Here is a 17,761-nt window from a genome sequence, read left to right as displayed (position 1 = left end):
TAACAGAGGATATGTTGTACCTATGATATTTACAACTTCATGAAGTGAACAACTATAGTAATGTTTTTCCTTCCTTTCTGTTTTATTTTTCAGCCCTACAATGCCTGAGTAACCAAATAGTTGGCCAAATGAATAAGACACTCTCGAAGAAAGCAGGTATTCTTTTCGTCTTGGATGAGTCATATAGCATCGGCTACGAAGATTACCAAAAATCGAAGGTTTTTGTTAACGACATAATATCAAGATTTCCGTGAGTTATTACATTTAAAAAAATGTATGATATATTTATTTCTGTGAACCAGTATCTTGTACCTGAGTTTTATAAATTACATACATCATAATGAATTTGACTATCCTGGATATTTATAATATTGATAACCAAAATTAGATACTGTATTAATGAATCTTATTATTAATTAATACTCATTAATTTTATTATCATTTGTCATTACGGATTCTGCATTTGAATATTTATTTAGCATTTAATGAAAGTTTTAGTATTCATTAACATTAATGTATTATAGCTACAACCACGGATTACCAAATTAAATTAGTCGTAGTTCATACGGAGTTGCCTAATTACGAGAAAGAATTACCAGCAGCAATGCTTGAGTCAGTAAGACAATATTGAATAACTTACATGATCTTTATATATTCTCTTACATCAATCGTCAAAAAGTCTTAATTTAAAGAAATGTGAAATCTTCCTTTGTCACTTCAGGAAAAAGACAGAAAAAGGAATGTGCATATAACAGAAAACTAGATTTAAGATTTTCATGCTGATGCTATCATTCTATTAGTTTGTCTACCTATTATCATCTCTCCAAGATTTTTTTTTTTTTTTGGATTTTCTTCAGTCACTATCTGCGATTCAGTCCATTCGGGAATTATGCACGTCAAACGTAACAAATGTTACTTTCAAAAATATGGTATTTCATTTCTGAAAAATAACAAGAAACGGTTATGTATTTGAAATCGGAACAGAAGAATTTATTCCTGCTCATTTCTGACACATATTACCGAGATACGGGAGTAAAATGTGAATATTCGCGATTATTTTTCGAAAACAAAAAGGTTTTATGCGTAAAAGCATTTGATAATATTGAAGCTGTAAGTGATCAGCATAAATTTCAGCCAGAGATATTTAGTATACGTTCATAAATCTGGGTAATTTTGTGTTTCAGACTGTCGGAAAATCGTTCTGCTGGAGTTATCACATTTGATTCAACTCCTAAAGTGAAGATCCCTTTAAGTGAGAGCTCAACAACAAATTTCCAAACAGCTGTAACTAATTTACCTTATGGAAGAGGTGGAACCAAAGTTCGGGAAGCTATGGAGTTAGCTATTGTTGAAATAGACAAAAACCATATACACCCATTGACTCTAGTCAGTGAGTATAATCCCAGATCACATATATAACAGATTCCTCATCCCTATGTTAAAATCGGTAACACTTTGAAGAGAACAACCGCCAGGATCGCCACCCGTCAGCCGTAAACGAACACGAGATGGCAGTACAGTCGCTAATTCAATTCGAATGAGAGTTATGACATGACTCCTAATGTAACAACTAGATGGCAGCATAGTAAACCTGACAAAATTTGTTGCCGTGAAAGCCTATAAGGCCGAGCAATCTGGATATATATTATGATCTAGGGTATAATGTAAAACTGTCTTAAAATTTGTAAGGATAGTACTTAATGACTTACACGCATAGTAACAATGACGTGGAATTTTAATTTCAGTTCTCATCACCGATGGACAAACGGAAACAGATGCCACAGAACCTTGCAACAAATTGAAGGCTGCGAAACACCCAGTCTTCACAATAGCAGTCCAAAAGTCTATACTGTCCTATGTGGAGTCACTTGCATCTGTTGGAGATAATGGCATCAAACACTTCTTCCACACTAGAGACTTCGAAATTCTGAAGTCCATCGGACAGTATATCAATCGTAAGTAATTAGTAATAGTTCAAATATCATGGGACTTGAAGACATGAGTTCCCGGGAGAGAACTCTCTCTCTCTCTCTCTCTCTCTCTCTCTCTCCACTTACCTCTTACATAATACATCATTCTTACATAGTGTATCAGCGAAGTTCTTAGGCACACTGCAACAGAATTTCGAATACTTATTTACAAATGACTTTTAGAGAATCCAGAGGTTCATTGCCGCCCTCATATAAGCTTGCCATTGGTCCCTATCCTGAGCAAGATTAATCCAGTACCTAACATCGTATCCCACTTCCCTCAAATCCATTTTAATAATATCCTTTTATCTATGTCTCGGCCACTCCAAAGATCTTTTCCACTCAGGTATTCCAACTAACACTCCATATGCATTTCTGAATTCGTCCATACATGCTGTCGACCTGGTTGGCGAGTTGGTATAGCACTGGCCTTCTATGCCCAAGGTTGCGGGTTCGATCCCGGGCTAGGTCGACGGCATTTAAGTGTGCTTAAATGCGATAGGCTCATGTCATTAGATTTACTGGCATGTAAAAGAACGCTTGCGGGACTAAATTCCGGCACATCCAGCGACGCTGATATAACCTCGGCAGTTGCGAGCGTCGTTAAATAAAACATAACATTTTTCCATACATGCTACATGCCCTGCCCATCTCAAAAGTCTGGATTTAATGTTCCTAATTATGTCAGGTGAAGAATACAATGCGTGCAGTTCTGCGTTCTGTAACTTTCTCCATTCTCCTGTAACTTCATCCCTTTTACCCCCAAATTTTCCTTAGCAACATATTTTCGAACATCCTTAGCCTCTGTTTCTCTCTCTCTCTCTTCAAGTTTCACAATCATATAGGACAACCGGTAATATAACCGTTTTATAAATTCTAACTTTTAGTTTTTTTGAAAGCAGCCTGAATGACAAAAGTTTCTCAACAGAACAATAGCTTGATGACACAAGAAAACATCCAACACGTCACGGCAACCCCGTTATGTCTTATAGTATTGATTATTTTCAAATAGGCTATATTTCAAATTGCTGATTTGCTACAAGAAACTGTACAAAAAGTTACCAATAAAATAATTTAACAGAAGATGTTTGGACATCATCCTCATAGCCATATATTACATGTGGATGAAAGAGAATTCTCCTTATACTTTTATAGATTTCTATCCTTTTCTTCTTCAGACGCCAATGAAAGATATTTCTCCACGACCATATAGGCTAATATGTCCGCTTGGTTTATTATCACACTAATAATGTCACCTTCCTTGTGATGGTCATATAGACATGATAGCTCACAATTTTTTTTTTGAAGCGGGAGTGTGAATTGCAATCTACCCAATACGGCAACATTTGGAACAGAATCTGCGCGGAAATTGATCCATTGTTCAATTTTTCTATCCGTGCGAAAAACGGAAAAGTTTATAAAGTAACGTTGTGTTCGGAGAACGCAATAGAACGGAGATCGGAGAGGTAAAGTTTTTACTTTTTTGTTCAGTGGCCTCTTCTGGGTAGCTCTTATGAAAAATGGTATATTTGGACTAAGCTGGGAAAGTGAGGTATAATTTAACGTGACAAGATAAGGGTGTTTCGAGTTCTCTTAAATAAATAATGTTATTCGACCTATCTTCAATCAATATGGACTGAGGTATTTTCCTTCTTACTTTTGAAAGCTATCAAGAGAAGTAAGAAAATTGTCAAGCGAATTAAAAGACACCTCTTTCATGAGACTATTTTCACCTGCTTGGACAAGACGTGCGATGTACTTTATTTTTCATACAGAAGGAAACTAACCGCCAGATTTTTAATCCGTCGTATCCTCTCCAGTTCGAGACGGAGTGAAGATACAGGACAGGGTTGCAGAACTGGGGAAGAAACGGGTGGAAGCAGAGGAAAAGAGTTCGTTCCCCCATCCACAAGGCCGGAGCCTTCAATGACGTTTCTGTGTCGTTTGGCAAACGCCCTCTCCTCTCCTCTCCTCTCCTCTCCTCTCCTCTCCTCTTCTCTTCTCTTCTCTTCTCAACCTATCGTACAATGACGCGAGGATTGCAGGGAAGGGATGAGTTACGTGTTCCGGCGTATGATGTGTGCTTCAATTGTAGGAGAGTTTTGCATCCCTGATAATAGGAAGACACAAGCAACCATTAAACTAAATGATTGGCCTGCTAATTTGATCGTTTTAAAACTTTTGGAGGATAGTTTCCCTCGACTTGAAAAATGAAATATAATGTCTTCTCCAACTCCAAGCTGGTACGCTATCTAAGAGAAGAAAACCTGTCTTGTTATCACATCCTTTGAAAACTCTGAAAATAAACCAAACACGTGCATTTCCTAACAGCATAGTTAGTGAATCAATGCTGGACTGGTATTTCTAAATTTAGTTTATCTACTAAAAGTAAACTACTACTGAAATAAGTTCAACAAATATTTTATTTTGTGAAATACTGACTATACGCGAGTATTTTTGTTGTTTCAGCTCAAAGCGGAGTGCCAGGATCTAGCCAGCCGTGTAAGTATTAGCCATATTAACACAAGAAAAAGCATGGAAAAATCAGCTATGCAATACACATGAATTCACAGTCTAACATAACAGCTAGAAAATCTTGATAAACACTAAGAATTATTTCTAATGTGTTTATTTCATTTTCAGGTCCATAGGTTAATCTTGCCGAAGAAGTAACATGAAGTGCGCAGAAGAGGAACATCATTTCATTTTTATGTATCTAAGATGTGCATTCATATTCGTTAATTGGTATCACTTACATTGAACGTTATAATACAGTTTTGGTCAATGATTAACAGCTAAAATAAATATACAAAACGTTCGTTTCGAGTCTGGACCAAAAGAGCACACCAAATCACAGCTGTATGATGTCACCCCACATCAAGGTCATGAAAATACGTGTACACAATGTACAGTTTGGTAAGTCTTTCAAAGATGAAGACATACATACCTTACAGTGTGCAGTGTGATGTCTCTTAGAAATCAAGACGTGTCGTTACTTTTAGTGTCGATTTTTTAACTTTAATTTCAGTATGTATGTGAGCATTAAATTAGACTATTGGACCACTAAAATGCCAACCTAAAAGTTCACGCTAGAACAGAGATTTTACGTATGACAATGGTGAAAACCGACTCATATCGAGACTGTGTAGTCTTGAATTTAGACAGCATTATTAAACACCCTCCATAGTGTAACAGAAATGAGACCGCTTATAAACACATCGTAACAGCAATAAACCGCTTACATTAAACACACCACATTGTAATATAAATCAGACCGCATATTATATTAAACATACCACAGCGTAATAGAAAATGAGATATTAAACACGCCACAGTGCAACAGAGAGAGAGACCGCATATAAACACAACACAGTGAAACAGAAATGAGACCGCATATAAACACAACACAGTAAAACAGAAATGAGATCGCATATAAACACAACACAGTGAAACAGAAATGAGACCCATATAAACACGTCACAGTGTAACAGAGAGAGACCGCAAATAAACACAACACAGTGAAACACAAATGAGACCGCATATAAACACAACACAGTGAAACAGAAATGAGACCGCATATAAACACGTCAAAGTAACAGAGAGAGACCGCATATAAAAACAACACAGTAAAACAGAAATGAGACCGCATATAAACACGTCACAGTGTAACAGAGAGAGACCGCATATAAACACAACACAGCAAAACAGAAATGAGACCGCATGTAAACACGTCACAGTGTAACAGAAATGAGACCGTATATAAACACGTCACAGTGTAACAGAGAGAGACCGCATATAAACACAACACAGTAAAACAGAAATGAGACCGCATGTAAACACGTCACAGTGTAACAGAAATGAGACCGTATATAAACACGTCACAGTGTAACAGAGAGAGACCGCATATAAACACAACACAGTAAAACAGAAATGAGACCGCATGTAAACACGTCACAGTGTAACAGAAATGAGACCGTATATAAACACGTCACAGTGTAACAGAGAGACCGCATATAAACACAACACAGTGAAACAGAAATGAGACCGTATATAAACACAACACAGTAAAACAGAGAGAGACCGCATATAAACACAACACAGTGAAACACAAATGAGACCGCATATAAACACGTCACAGTGTAACAGAGAGAGACCGCATATAAACACAACACAGTAAAACAGAAATGAGACCGCATATAACACGTCACAGTGTAACAGAAATGAGACCGCATATAAACACGTCACAGTGTAACAGAGAGAGACCGCATATAAACACAACACAGTGAAACACAAATGAGACCGCATATAAACACAACACAGTGTAACAGAGAGAGACCGCATATAAACACAACACAGTGAAACACAAATGAGACCGCATATAAACACGTCAAAGTAACAGAGAGAGACCGCATATAAACACAACACAGTGAAACACAAATGAGACCGCATATAAACACGTCACAGTGTAACAGAGAGAGACCGCATATAAACACAACACAGTGAAACAGAAATGAGACCGCATATAAACACAACACAGTGAAACAGAAATGAGACCCATATAAACACGTCACAGTGTAACAGAGAGAGACCGCATATAAACACAACACAGTGAAACAGAAATGAGACCGCATATAAACACGTCACAGTGTAACAGAGAGAGACCGCATATAAACACAACACAGTGAAACACAAATGAGACCGCATATAAACACGTCACAGTGTAACAGAGAGAGACCGCATATAAACACAACACAGTGAAACAGAAATGAGACCGCATATAAACACGGGACAGTGTCACACCACAGTGTAACGAGATCGCATATATTAAACACACCACAGTGTAATGTAAATCAGACTGTATATATTAAACATACCAAAGTGTAATAGAAAATGACATATTAAACACGCCGCAGTGCAATAGAGAAAGATCGCATATAAACACAACACAGTGAAACACAGATGAGATCACATATAAAATACCATTGGATAATCGTGTAAAATAATTATTTATTTAAACTTGGTGTACAGTAATTGTGGACTGATTTTGAATTTTTGTAACAGAAAGGATATGGCTAACAATGAGTAACAATTAATTTTACATGTTTGTTTATAGGGATGACGTGAATATATTAGGAGAAAATCCAAAAACGATTAGGGAAAATACGGGAATTTTACTTGAAGAAAGTAAAGACATTGTAGATATGGAAGTAAATCCCGAAAAGACAAAGTATATGATTATGTCTCGTGACGAGAATATTGTACGAAATAGAAACATAAAAATTGGAGATTATCCTTCGAAAAGGTTGAAAAATTCAAATATTTGGGAGCAACAGTAACAAATATAAATAATACTCGCGAGGAAATTAAACACAGAATAAATATGGGAAATGCCTGTTATTATTCGGTTGAGAAGCTTTTATCATCCAGTCTGCTGTCAAAAAATCTGAAAGTTAGAATTTATAAAATAGTTATATTATCGGTTGTTCTTTATGATTGTGAAACTTGGACTCTCACTTTGAGAGAGGAACATAATTAGGTTAAGGGTGTTTGAGAATAAGGTGTTTAGGAAAATATTTGGGGCTGAGAGGGATGAAGTTACAGGAGAATGGAGAAAGTTTCACAACACAGAACTCCACGCATTGTATTCTTCACCTGACAGAATTAGGAACATTAAATCCAGACGTTTGAGATGGGTAGGGCATGTAGCACGTATGGGCGAATCCGGAAATGCATATAGAGTGTTAGTTGGGAGGCCGGAGGGAAAAATACCTTTTGGGAGGCCGAGACGTAGATGGGAAGGTAATATTAAAATGTATTTGAGGGAGATGGGATATGATGATAGAGAATGGATTAATCTTGCTCAGGATAGGGACCATTGGCGGGCTTATGTGAGGGCGGCAATGAACCTCCGGGTTCCTTAAAAGCCAGTAAGTAAGTAATCTATCATCATCACGGCTACAAAATGTATGGTAATATACGATATTAAATAATTAATTAGGTCTATTCAAACATACTGAGAATATTATTGGGGAAGAACAAATATATTTCGTAAAGTGAGATCGTACGGAGATAGATTCTTCACGCTCAAATCCTAATCTAAAAACATAGACAGTTCAACATGGCCACATACTTTGCCTTTACAGATTATAAGAAGATATTCGACAAAGTCAACAGATTAAAATTATTTAAAGTATTGTGTGAAGATGGAGTATCAAAGCAGATTATCGCTGTTCTTCCTTATCTATATGAAGACAGTCTGATTTCAATTAGATTCAATAATGAATTAAGTGAATAGAAATTTACTAATAGAGGTGTTAGGTAGCGATGTAGTCTTTCTCCTCTTCTTTTTATAATATATATATATATATATATTAATTCTCTCATCAAGAACAAGAAGCTATTAACTCATGGTAGTTTACGGCCGAATAATACACAAAATCTAGACACAAATCTACTAGCCGATTCTGAGGTGAATGTTCTGCAGATATATATGTATAGTTGCGCAGTCTTAACAGGTACTTAAATTTTATTACATTGAAATATCACAGGAGAAAACTAAAGTTCGAGCTTTCAGAGGGAAAGACCCAATTTCAAGTAAGGTATGCCTTCATAATAAATCACTGGAAAGAGTTAACTCATTCAATTATCTGGGTTACAAAAATGAAGTGGGCATTCTACACAAAATTATAAAATCTATAAAAAGAAACTTTAGGTAGGCTAGAATAATTTCAGTTATGAGCCCCTTTTTAATACAGAAAAATACAAGAGTCAGAATTTATAAAATTCTAGCCGAAACAATCTTAGCCTATGAGATTGAAGCATGGACAATCCGAAAATGTGATTCCTTTAGAATTGAGGGGTTAGCTGGAAGAAAAGTGTAATTCGAATTACGCCGTTTATCCGTAAAATGGCTATATGCGTTCTTTGGCGGTGTTTCTACCAACCACCACAATATTATGCCTCTACTCCCATTAGATTGCAATAGAGAAGTATTATTGAATTTCGTTAATCTTCTATCTCACTACTGTGGTTCGAGGACCGGCGAAGGTAACTGCAAGAGTGTTCGCGTTGTCTGACGAATGTTCTTGATCTATCCTACCTTTCGCCTAATCATTAGGCCCTAATGGAAGCGAGTATAACCTTTCTGATGTTGAAAGTATCAGTGAATATGAATTACATACGGAAAGATATAAAAAGGAAACGGTTTAACACACTATAAAAGAATAATCTAGCAAGCGACGACGAAATTATGGCAAAGCTTACACAAGTAGGTCAGGAAAAATGGTGAAAGAAATACAGTATTACTATTTGTTTTTGTCAATGGAGAATGAATATAAGGTAATAATAATAATAATAATAATAATAATAATAATAATAATACATGCGTATGCAGTGCTATAAAATGTTAGATCCAGGCTAGCAGTCAGTCATTTAGGAACGACCATATCTCTGACAGGTTAGCAGCAAAACATTTAAACCATTTGCTGTCAGAAGAAATATGAGATGTCTAGAAGAACAAGTCATTTTCCATTGACGATTTTGGGAAACTCGAATCAAAATTCAATAGGATTAATTTCTTATGGGATATTTCGAGAGGAGGACCATTAAGCAACATAAAACAACTGTAAAACCGCAGAACCGAGAAGGTCCTTGGGTACCTATACAGTATCTTGACTGAGAAGAATTTTTATGCAAGTCTGTCATTGTTTAAAATATCTAAGAAACGAGTGATAACTGTACAAAATATAGTGAAACTAGGTATACTGCAATGACATAATATGAGAGGCAAACACTCCAATAGGCCTCACAAGATTCTAGATGTTGTTTATGTTAGGTTATTTGATCACTTAAAGTGGTATAGTGTTTGTAAGTCTATATTCTAGATACTTCCAGTTAAAATGATAACGTGAAATAAATGGGATTAATTATGTTTAATATTGTGATAATTTAGTAAGCGAACATATTATATATATTTGTAGAACATACATTTTAATTATCTCCATTATTCCATTATTTTAATGTACCGAAATACATATGATGTTTCCATGCAGATATTAAGACGGCGCTTATTCCGTCGGATCCCGGCCAACTAGTCACTCATAACGACTGCACCTCAGCACATGTGTGGACTTCAGTCCTACGTTCATAGACATCTATGACGTAGTGCAGAGGGCGGCCACTAGAGGGAACCCAAGAGTTGGAACTTAAACTGAGACGATTCTGTCCGACATCGGGATGGGTATCCGGTGTAGCTTAGTGGATAAAGCATCAGCACGTAGAGCTGAAAACCCGGGTTCAAATCCCGGTGCCGGAGAGAATTTTTCTCCATTCCATTACTCTTTCATCGTCCATTATTGTAGTACAGACCTATATCTAGCCTTTCCTATAGAAATAATAGAAAATAGAAAAGTTAACATTATTGCAGTATTTTCAACCCTCTTCTATGGAATAAGGGCGTAATTAAAAAAAATTGAATGCTTCATAATCGTACAATATTTAAACATTAACAATGGAACTCATTGTAATCACAAGAGAACGTATTACCCTGCTTTATATATATATATATATATATATATAATGTCATATTCCAGCAAGAGATGCGGGGTACAGATAGTTTTTGTTGATTATCTCAAAACTATGTCTTCTGAGTTCTGCCCTTCTTCCAGCTAACCCCTCAATTACAGCAGCAAAAGTGGAGTTTATAGGACGTATTGCTGGCTATGCGAAATGGGACCAGCAGAGCGACGAGGACATCTTGAAAGAATTAAAGCTCCAACCTGTTCTAGAGTAAATTTGGAAATTAAGCAAACATTGGAGGGGCCACACAGAGAGAATGGAAAGAGAAATAATTCCTAAGATATCGTTCTAGAAGCAGATGGAAGAGAGCTGTTGGATGTGCGGCTAAGAGACGGAATGAGACAGTAATGGACTATCGTGCTACATTTTATGGCATGAGCTGTCTGTCCCGACTAAATGAATTCCCATGATTAATTCTTGCTTGTCCAATTAACTGTAAGAATTCCATTATGTCATTATCTTAAATATGACATGATACAGTCGTTTCCTGTGTGCTTTCTGTATCGGTGATAGGATCATTGTGAGATTAAGAAACGACGACTACAGAATACACCGAAAAGAATTTCTTGACATCCTTTTTCTTCATTACAAATTCCACGTAAAACCTCCGGGATTTGAACCAGGGAATCAATATAGACATCAGACACTGTTAAAATTCAAGGGACGGTTCATCTTGAGCATATCTTTATTAGAAATATCGGTTTTATAATTTGCTACGCAAAATTCGAGATGAAAAGTATGAGTAATTTCACATTAGCCTCTGTATGTTAGCTTCCTTTGCTGTCAGCTTTAATTGTGAATTGTGTTTACTCTAGAAATGAAAAGGAATTTTACATCTCATCTCTTGTGCTGTTTTCCTGGACTCAATGAAAATAGTGTAAACGGCGCCTGTAGCAAGCCGACGACAAACTGTCGCCCATGACCTACTCCACTTGATGAACTACGTACTTATTCGGGTCATGGACTCCAGAAGGTGACACTTGCGAACTCTTGAAATGGAGAACATTTTAGAGGAATACATCGTACAAACGTTAACCATCCATAGCAAGCAGATATGAAATATTTGTAAATATGTTATACATAATAGGAATGCAGTATTGTAACGAATTACAATGGTAATAATAATAATAATCTCTATCTGGAGAAGATTCGTCACTTGAACATTTTATATATACACAGAATGTCCCAGGAAGAATGTGAAATACTTCAGGATAATGTAGTTTGGGTTAGCCTACATTTATTTAGCCTGATATACCTATGTCTGAAATCCAGCGGTTGGGGAGATATTCATGGATAAACTTTTGAATGAAGAGAGGCATTATACACGTATTTCTGCATTTTAGAACAATGTAATACAGATATCATACGTTATTAAAAATACTGATGTATCCCGTTAATCTTCTAGTAAATTCATATCACATTAAGCACAAACTCAACAAGAAAATAGCCACCGGCGTGGCTCAGTCGGTTAAAGTGCTTGTCTGCCGGTATGAAGTTGCGCTCGGGCGCGAGTTCGATCCCCGCTTGGGCTGATTACCTGATTGGGTTTTTTCCGAGGTTTTCCCCAACCGTTCAATCTATGGCGAATCCTCGGCCTCATCTCGCTAGCACCAATCTCATCGACGCTAAAGAACATCGTAGTTAATACAGCGTTGTTAAATAATCAACTAAAAAAAATAAATAATTACACAAGGCAAATTGGTGTTGGTGTTGATGTTGTTGTTGTTCAGTTATCTGTCCGAGGACAGGTCTGAACCTTATAAGTGACACAAATAATCCATCACTCATGAGCCAACTAAGCGAGAAGATAATGGGATAGGATGGCCAGTTCCTTTCCCCCTCAATTGCATTCATCGTTTACTAGTTACATATTTCACTAATCAGACTTCAGACGTATACGAACAATAATTGTTCTTCCTCAAGTGAGATGTACTGCCTGATAATAGATGTACATATCAGCCAGAAACTCAATCAGAGGTATTACCCTTCTTTTGGATTTTATTAACAGCTGTACCACAGCTGCAGAAGAAGTAGACTACACAAGTATGCACGTTTATGTTTATGTGAACGCTGACTTCACATAAGGATGCAGGAAGGCTTCGCGATAAGAAAACGGCTCCTTTTCATTTTACCATTTGGATAAGCACAGAAATAAAATACACTAAATATACAGAATTCTTAGAATTTCCATTAGTGCAGTTTGTACGAGGGTACCAGAATACTGCAGTACAGTTACATTTGTCCATAGTTTCACATTCAACAGAGTAACAATAATGTATAGTAGTACAGTACCGGTATGGTAAGTTGCAACTTACACAGGATGCGTTGCGGTGTCCAGACGGCGCCGTGTGCAAAGATCTAACGTAGCACGTCAGATAAAGTAGACCAACCGTGGCGAAAATGTGACTCGTGAGCATATTGTGGCTCGCAATGGTAGCTACGCATTTCTCTTGCTTCCTACCTCCCACAACTCCCACCCTCTCACTCACTGGAGTCAAACTATGTTCCATTTGTATTTGTCTCTGACCTGCGAGTGGCGTATCGTCGCAATGTCTCTCTCGAAACAATGTACCTCTACAAAAACGAAAGTTTCAAGTAGGATGAGAGGACGCATTTTTTTGCTGCCAATATGATGAGAATATTAAATGTATGATTTGTTCACAAGTATTACGAGGAAAACTGTTGTACAATATAAAACGGCATTATACTACATGTTACTGATGAAACATTAAAAGGTTAAATATTATTATTATTATTATTATTATTATTATTATTATTATTATTATTATTATCATCATCATCTCTGAACGTCGGTCCTTTTTCAGCAGATGTACGAATAATATGGTTAGATCTTCAATTTAAACTCATAGATTTACAATGTAATGTTAAATGTTAGCCAGATGTAAGGACTTTAGAAATGTTGAACTTTTCAAATCTTTGCCAAAAAATAAATATCCGAAGCTTCGTTCTTTCGCTTGCTCTTTGAAGCGATGTTCGCTACAACTTACGTTTGTGAAAAATTATTTTCAATAATGAAAATAGTAAAAATCAAATTTAGATCACGACAAATACCTTCGTGATCAACTACGACTGGCAGTAAGTGACATAATTCCTGATTTTGAAACTTTGTCGCAGAGACATTCTGAAGACAGTTAATTTTAGGTTGTGATATCTGTCATTTATTGTTCATTTCTTTCTTCGTTACACGTACTAAACATTAGTTTGTAACCTTCTACTGTATAAAATTATATTTAAGCGCTTGACGTAAGGAAAATGAAAATCCGTTAATAAGTCAGACAGTTACTTCACTTCCCCTTCTGGTGTCGGTCTCCCTCCATAGGTGCTACGCACGTTCCAGGTTACACAGTGACTCGGCGCACAATCACATTTTCGCCACGGCTGCAGTAGACGGAACCGCAAGGTGTTCCAATATTTCTTCTTTATCCTTCATACATGGGAAAGTTTACTCGACTTCCACTTGCACCTTTCAATGTGCAGGCTTACTTCTTCCTGCGCTTCTTCCGATTCTGCTGTCGTACTCCTCATCCTTCCCCACTTTTTATGTAGTAGCTATTAAGTTACGCCCATTTTCGGCTTCCCCTTCAAAATATTCTAGAGTTCCTTCAGTGGAGCAGCGAACACTCTGAGTGAGACAAGTGGCCAACAGGCTTGGAGCTCACATATTCAGTTTTTCTCAGCCCGATCTCACTTGCAAGGACGCGTTTTCACGTAGATTTTAATGTTTCTTCTCCTATTTCCCTCTTATTCATTAATTCAACTGAACTGCTAAATTCTCCTGTAATGAATAAGTTAAAACTGGACAATGTAAGATGCGATGTGTAAGAAGAATGTTAGTAGTTAATACAAAAAGATATAACCGAACTGCTGAATTTTCCTGTTTCATTTCATTACATTCTCAGTTATATAGGCCTATTTCGCAAGCTTATTGATAAATAATTTTACAAAAGCTTCGTGTTACCCTAGATCATAGTATACCCAGATGGCTCAAGCCTGTACTAATATCGGCATGTGGAAAATAACGGACGCTATGCGCCGCCACCGTCGAGAAATGAACTTGCGATAACCAATACAAGATGGCAGAGTACCTGAAAAGTACATAGAGTAATGCGACTATGGGAATACCAGGAATACTTTACGTCATGCCATCTGCGAATTTCTTTCTCATTGTGATGTGAGATTATGTTACAATAAGACTTTGATGTGTCGCTAAATTGTAGCATACAGAAGCCTGTTTTACTCAAATTTTTCAACACACGTAGTATGATCTAGGGTGTTACGTAATAACTCAATTAAACAGCAAATGCCATGAGTAAGCATTCTAAGTAACATCCATTACAAAATTAATATCTTCATCCGTTTCAAATCAGAAAACATACAAGCCTATGGGATAAGTGCACTGAAAAGTACGCAAAACATTGTTCTAAAACTTCTGTGATAGTATTATTATATAATTTCACTATACGCCTGTTCTAAAAGTTTCAATTAGTGATGGAATTAATATTTCCAATGTTGTGGACATCCGACTCATTTTAAAATCAAACTAGCCTATGTTACTAAAGTTACAATTGAGGTTAGCTGGAAGAAGGGCGTAATTCGAATTACAGTGTTTATCCATAAAATGGCTATATGCGATCTTTGGTGACGTTTCTACCAATCACCACAATATTATGTCTCTACTCTCAATAGATTGCAATAGAGAGGTATTATTGAATTGCGTCCGTCTTCCATCTCACTACTGTGGTTCGAGGACCGGCGAAGGTAACTGCAAGGGAATGTTCTGACCTATCCTAATTTCGCCTAATGGAAGCGAATATAACCCTTATGATGTTGAAAGTATTAGTGAAAATGAATTACATACGGAAAGGTAAAAAACGGAAACGGTTTAACGAACTATGAAAGAATAATCTAGCATGCGACGACGAAATTACGGCAAAGCTTACACAAGTAGGTCAGGAAAAATGGTGAAATAAATACAGTATTACTACTTATTTTTGTTAATGGAGAATGAATACAAGGTACTAATAGTATAGGCGTATGCAGTGCTATAAAATGTTAGAACCAGGCTAGCAGTCAGTCATTTAGGAACGACCATATTTCTGATAGGTTAGCAGCAAAATATTTAAGCCATCAGAAGAAATATGAGATATCTACACAAGAACAAGCCATTTTCCATTGAGGATTTGGGAAACTGGGATCAAAAACCAACAGGATTCATTTCTTATGAAATATTTGCAGTGCGGGACCATTAAGCATCGTCAAACAACTGTAAAATCACAGCATCGAGAATGTTCTTGAATATACAGTATCATGACTGAGAAGAATTTTTATGAAAGTCCTTTATTCCGTCATTATTTATTATAACTAAGAAACGAGTGATAACTGTACAAAATATAGTGAAACTAGGTGATGTAATGACAGATATGTGAGGCAAACACTCCAATAGGCCTTACAAGATTCTAGATGCTGTTTATCTTAGATTTTATTTATTTATTTTGTTGCTAGTAAGTCTGAGATTAATAAAAATTAATAAATACAAAGAAAGATAAACTAGCCCACTCCTGAATGAGTAAGACTCGTGCTCAGGAGGGGATTCCAATACAAACAAAAACAAAATTAAAATTGAAAGTGAATACAGATTAAAAAGTGTTTAATAAGTTTAAACCCAAACTATAAATCCAATACAATATTTTTATTATTAATTTGGAGAGGATATGTGGTTAAAATAATATTGGAATAAAATTTGTTTAATAATCTGGGACCTTGACTCATGCTATGATAAAAAGCTGCATTGGTTTTAAATTATGGTTCACACAAACGCAGAGAATTCATATTATTAGTTCTATATTTATGTATATACCTTTCCAAGTTATTAAAATTTCTATAAAAATATTTTAATATAGGTAAAATAAAATAATACATTTGTTTAATATTGAAAACTGTGAAGTGTTTAAACAACAGTTCTGTTGGGTAATCTTTCTGCTTTTTTAAACAAATTTTTAATACTTTTTTCTGTAGTAAAATTAATGGATAAAAGTTGGATTTATAAGTTCCACCCCAACCTATGATACCATACATAAATGTAGATTGAAATAATGCTAAATAAATTTATTACATTATTAGATCAGTTAAAGTGGTATAGTGTTTGTAAGCCTTTATTCTAGGTAGTTTCAGTTAAAATGATAGTGAATTAAGTGGGATTAACTATTTTAATGTTGTGATAACAATTTAGTAAACGAACATATTATAGACATATTTTTTGTATAACATACATTGTAATTATCTTCATTATTGTAGTGTAGACCTATAGATACCATTCATATTAATACAGTGTTCTTATTTTGATCCATCTGTTTTTTAATTAAACTTTAAATTAGGGAGGATGTTTTGCCGCACCCTGTATTAGAAATATAGAAAAGTTAACAATATTGTAGTAATTAAAAAAATTGAATGCTTAGTTCTCATAAAATATTTAAACATTAACCATGGAACTAATTGCAATCACAAGAGAACATATTACCCTACAATATATATGAATAATGTCATATTTCAGCAAGAGATGCAGGGGACAGATAGTTTTCGTTGATTATCTCAAAACTATGTTTTCTGAATTACGCCCTTCTTCCAGCTAACCCCTCAATTACTGTACTGTATTAACCGATTGAATCCTGAGTAGCGAAACAACGAAGCCACCTCGGACACTGCGTCTATTCAAACAAACTTTTCAGTGATAAAGAGGCAACATGGTCAGACATTGAATGATCCAAATCAATTAATCAAGACAGCAAGGATGCCTTGGCATTCCATGATCATTTATTTTTCATCAGTTATAGATAAATTCTAACTCGATTGTTTTTTTTTTTTTTTAAGTTTTCGCGTTTTCTTCATCATCTTTATCGTACAGAAATATTTGCAGCCGTATATTATGTAAAGATTAAAAGAGAAATTTCATATTCCTTAGGGGATGTAGGCCTACATGTCGAGCGCCGATATACATACCATTTTAAACACCTAGGGCCGTATTCATAAACATTTTTAGCGCGGGCTTCCGGTGGATGATCAGCGTTTTTCGTATTCATAAACCAGTGTTAGCGATAGGATATGATTTGAACTCTGTACTAGTAACCAGTGGATAGCAGGGACTAGCTTAGTACGCTCGTAGAGCGTGCTGCGAAATGTCTATGAATAGCACCCAT

General features: G+C 35.9%; 1 protein-coding gene across 1 annotated transcript in view; it reads left to right on the top strand.

The window, feature by feature from the left end:
- Positions 1–5,362, top strand: part of LOC138694611 (cartilage matrix protein-like) — a 15,422-nt gene extending 10,060 nt beyond the window's left edge. The window contains exons 4-8 of the mRNA XM_069818528.1: positions 94–250; positions 1,185–1,390; positions 1,746–1,955; positions 4,440–4,472; positions 4,614–5,362. Coding sequence (XP_069674629.1) covers positions 94–250; positions 1,185–1,390; positions 1,746–1,955; positions 4,440–4,472; positions 4,614–4,621 — 614 coding nt within the window. The 3' untranslated portion in view covers positions 4,622–5,362. The remainder of the gene's footprint in view (positions 1–93; positions 251–1,184; positions 1,391–1,745; positions 1,956–4,439; positions 4,473–4,613) is intronic.
- Positions 5,363–17,761: the final 12,399 nt, after the last annotated feature.

This window comes from Periplaneta americana, chromosome 2 (assembly GCF_040183065.1).
Source record: "Periplaneta americana isolate PAMFEO1 chromosome 2, P.americana_PAMFEO1_priV1, whole genome shotgun sequence".
NCBI classification, from domain to species: Eukaryota; Metazoa; Arthropoda; class Insecta; order Blattodea; family Blattidae; genus Periplaneta; species Periplaneta americana.
The sequence above is the reverse complement of the archived record's forward strand: the minus strand, read 5'-3'. Positions and strand labels throughout refer to the sequence as shown.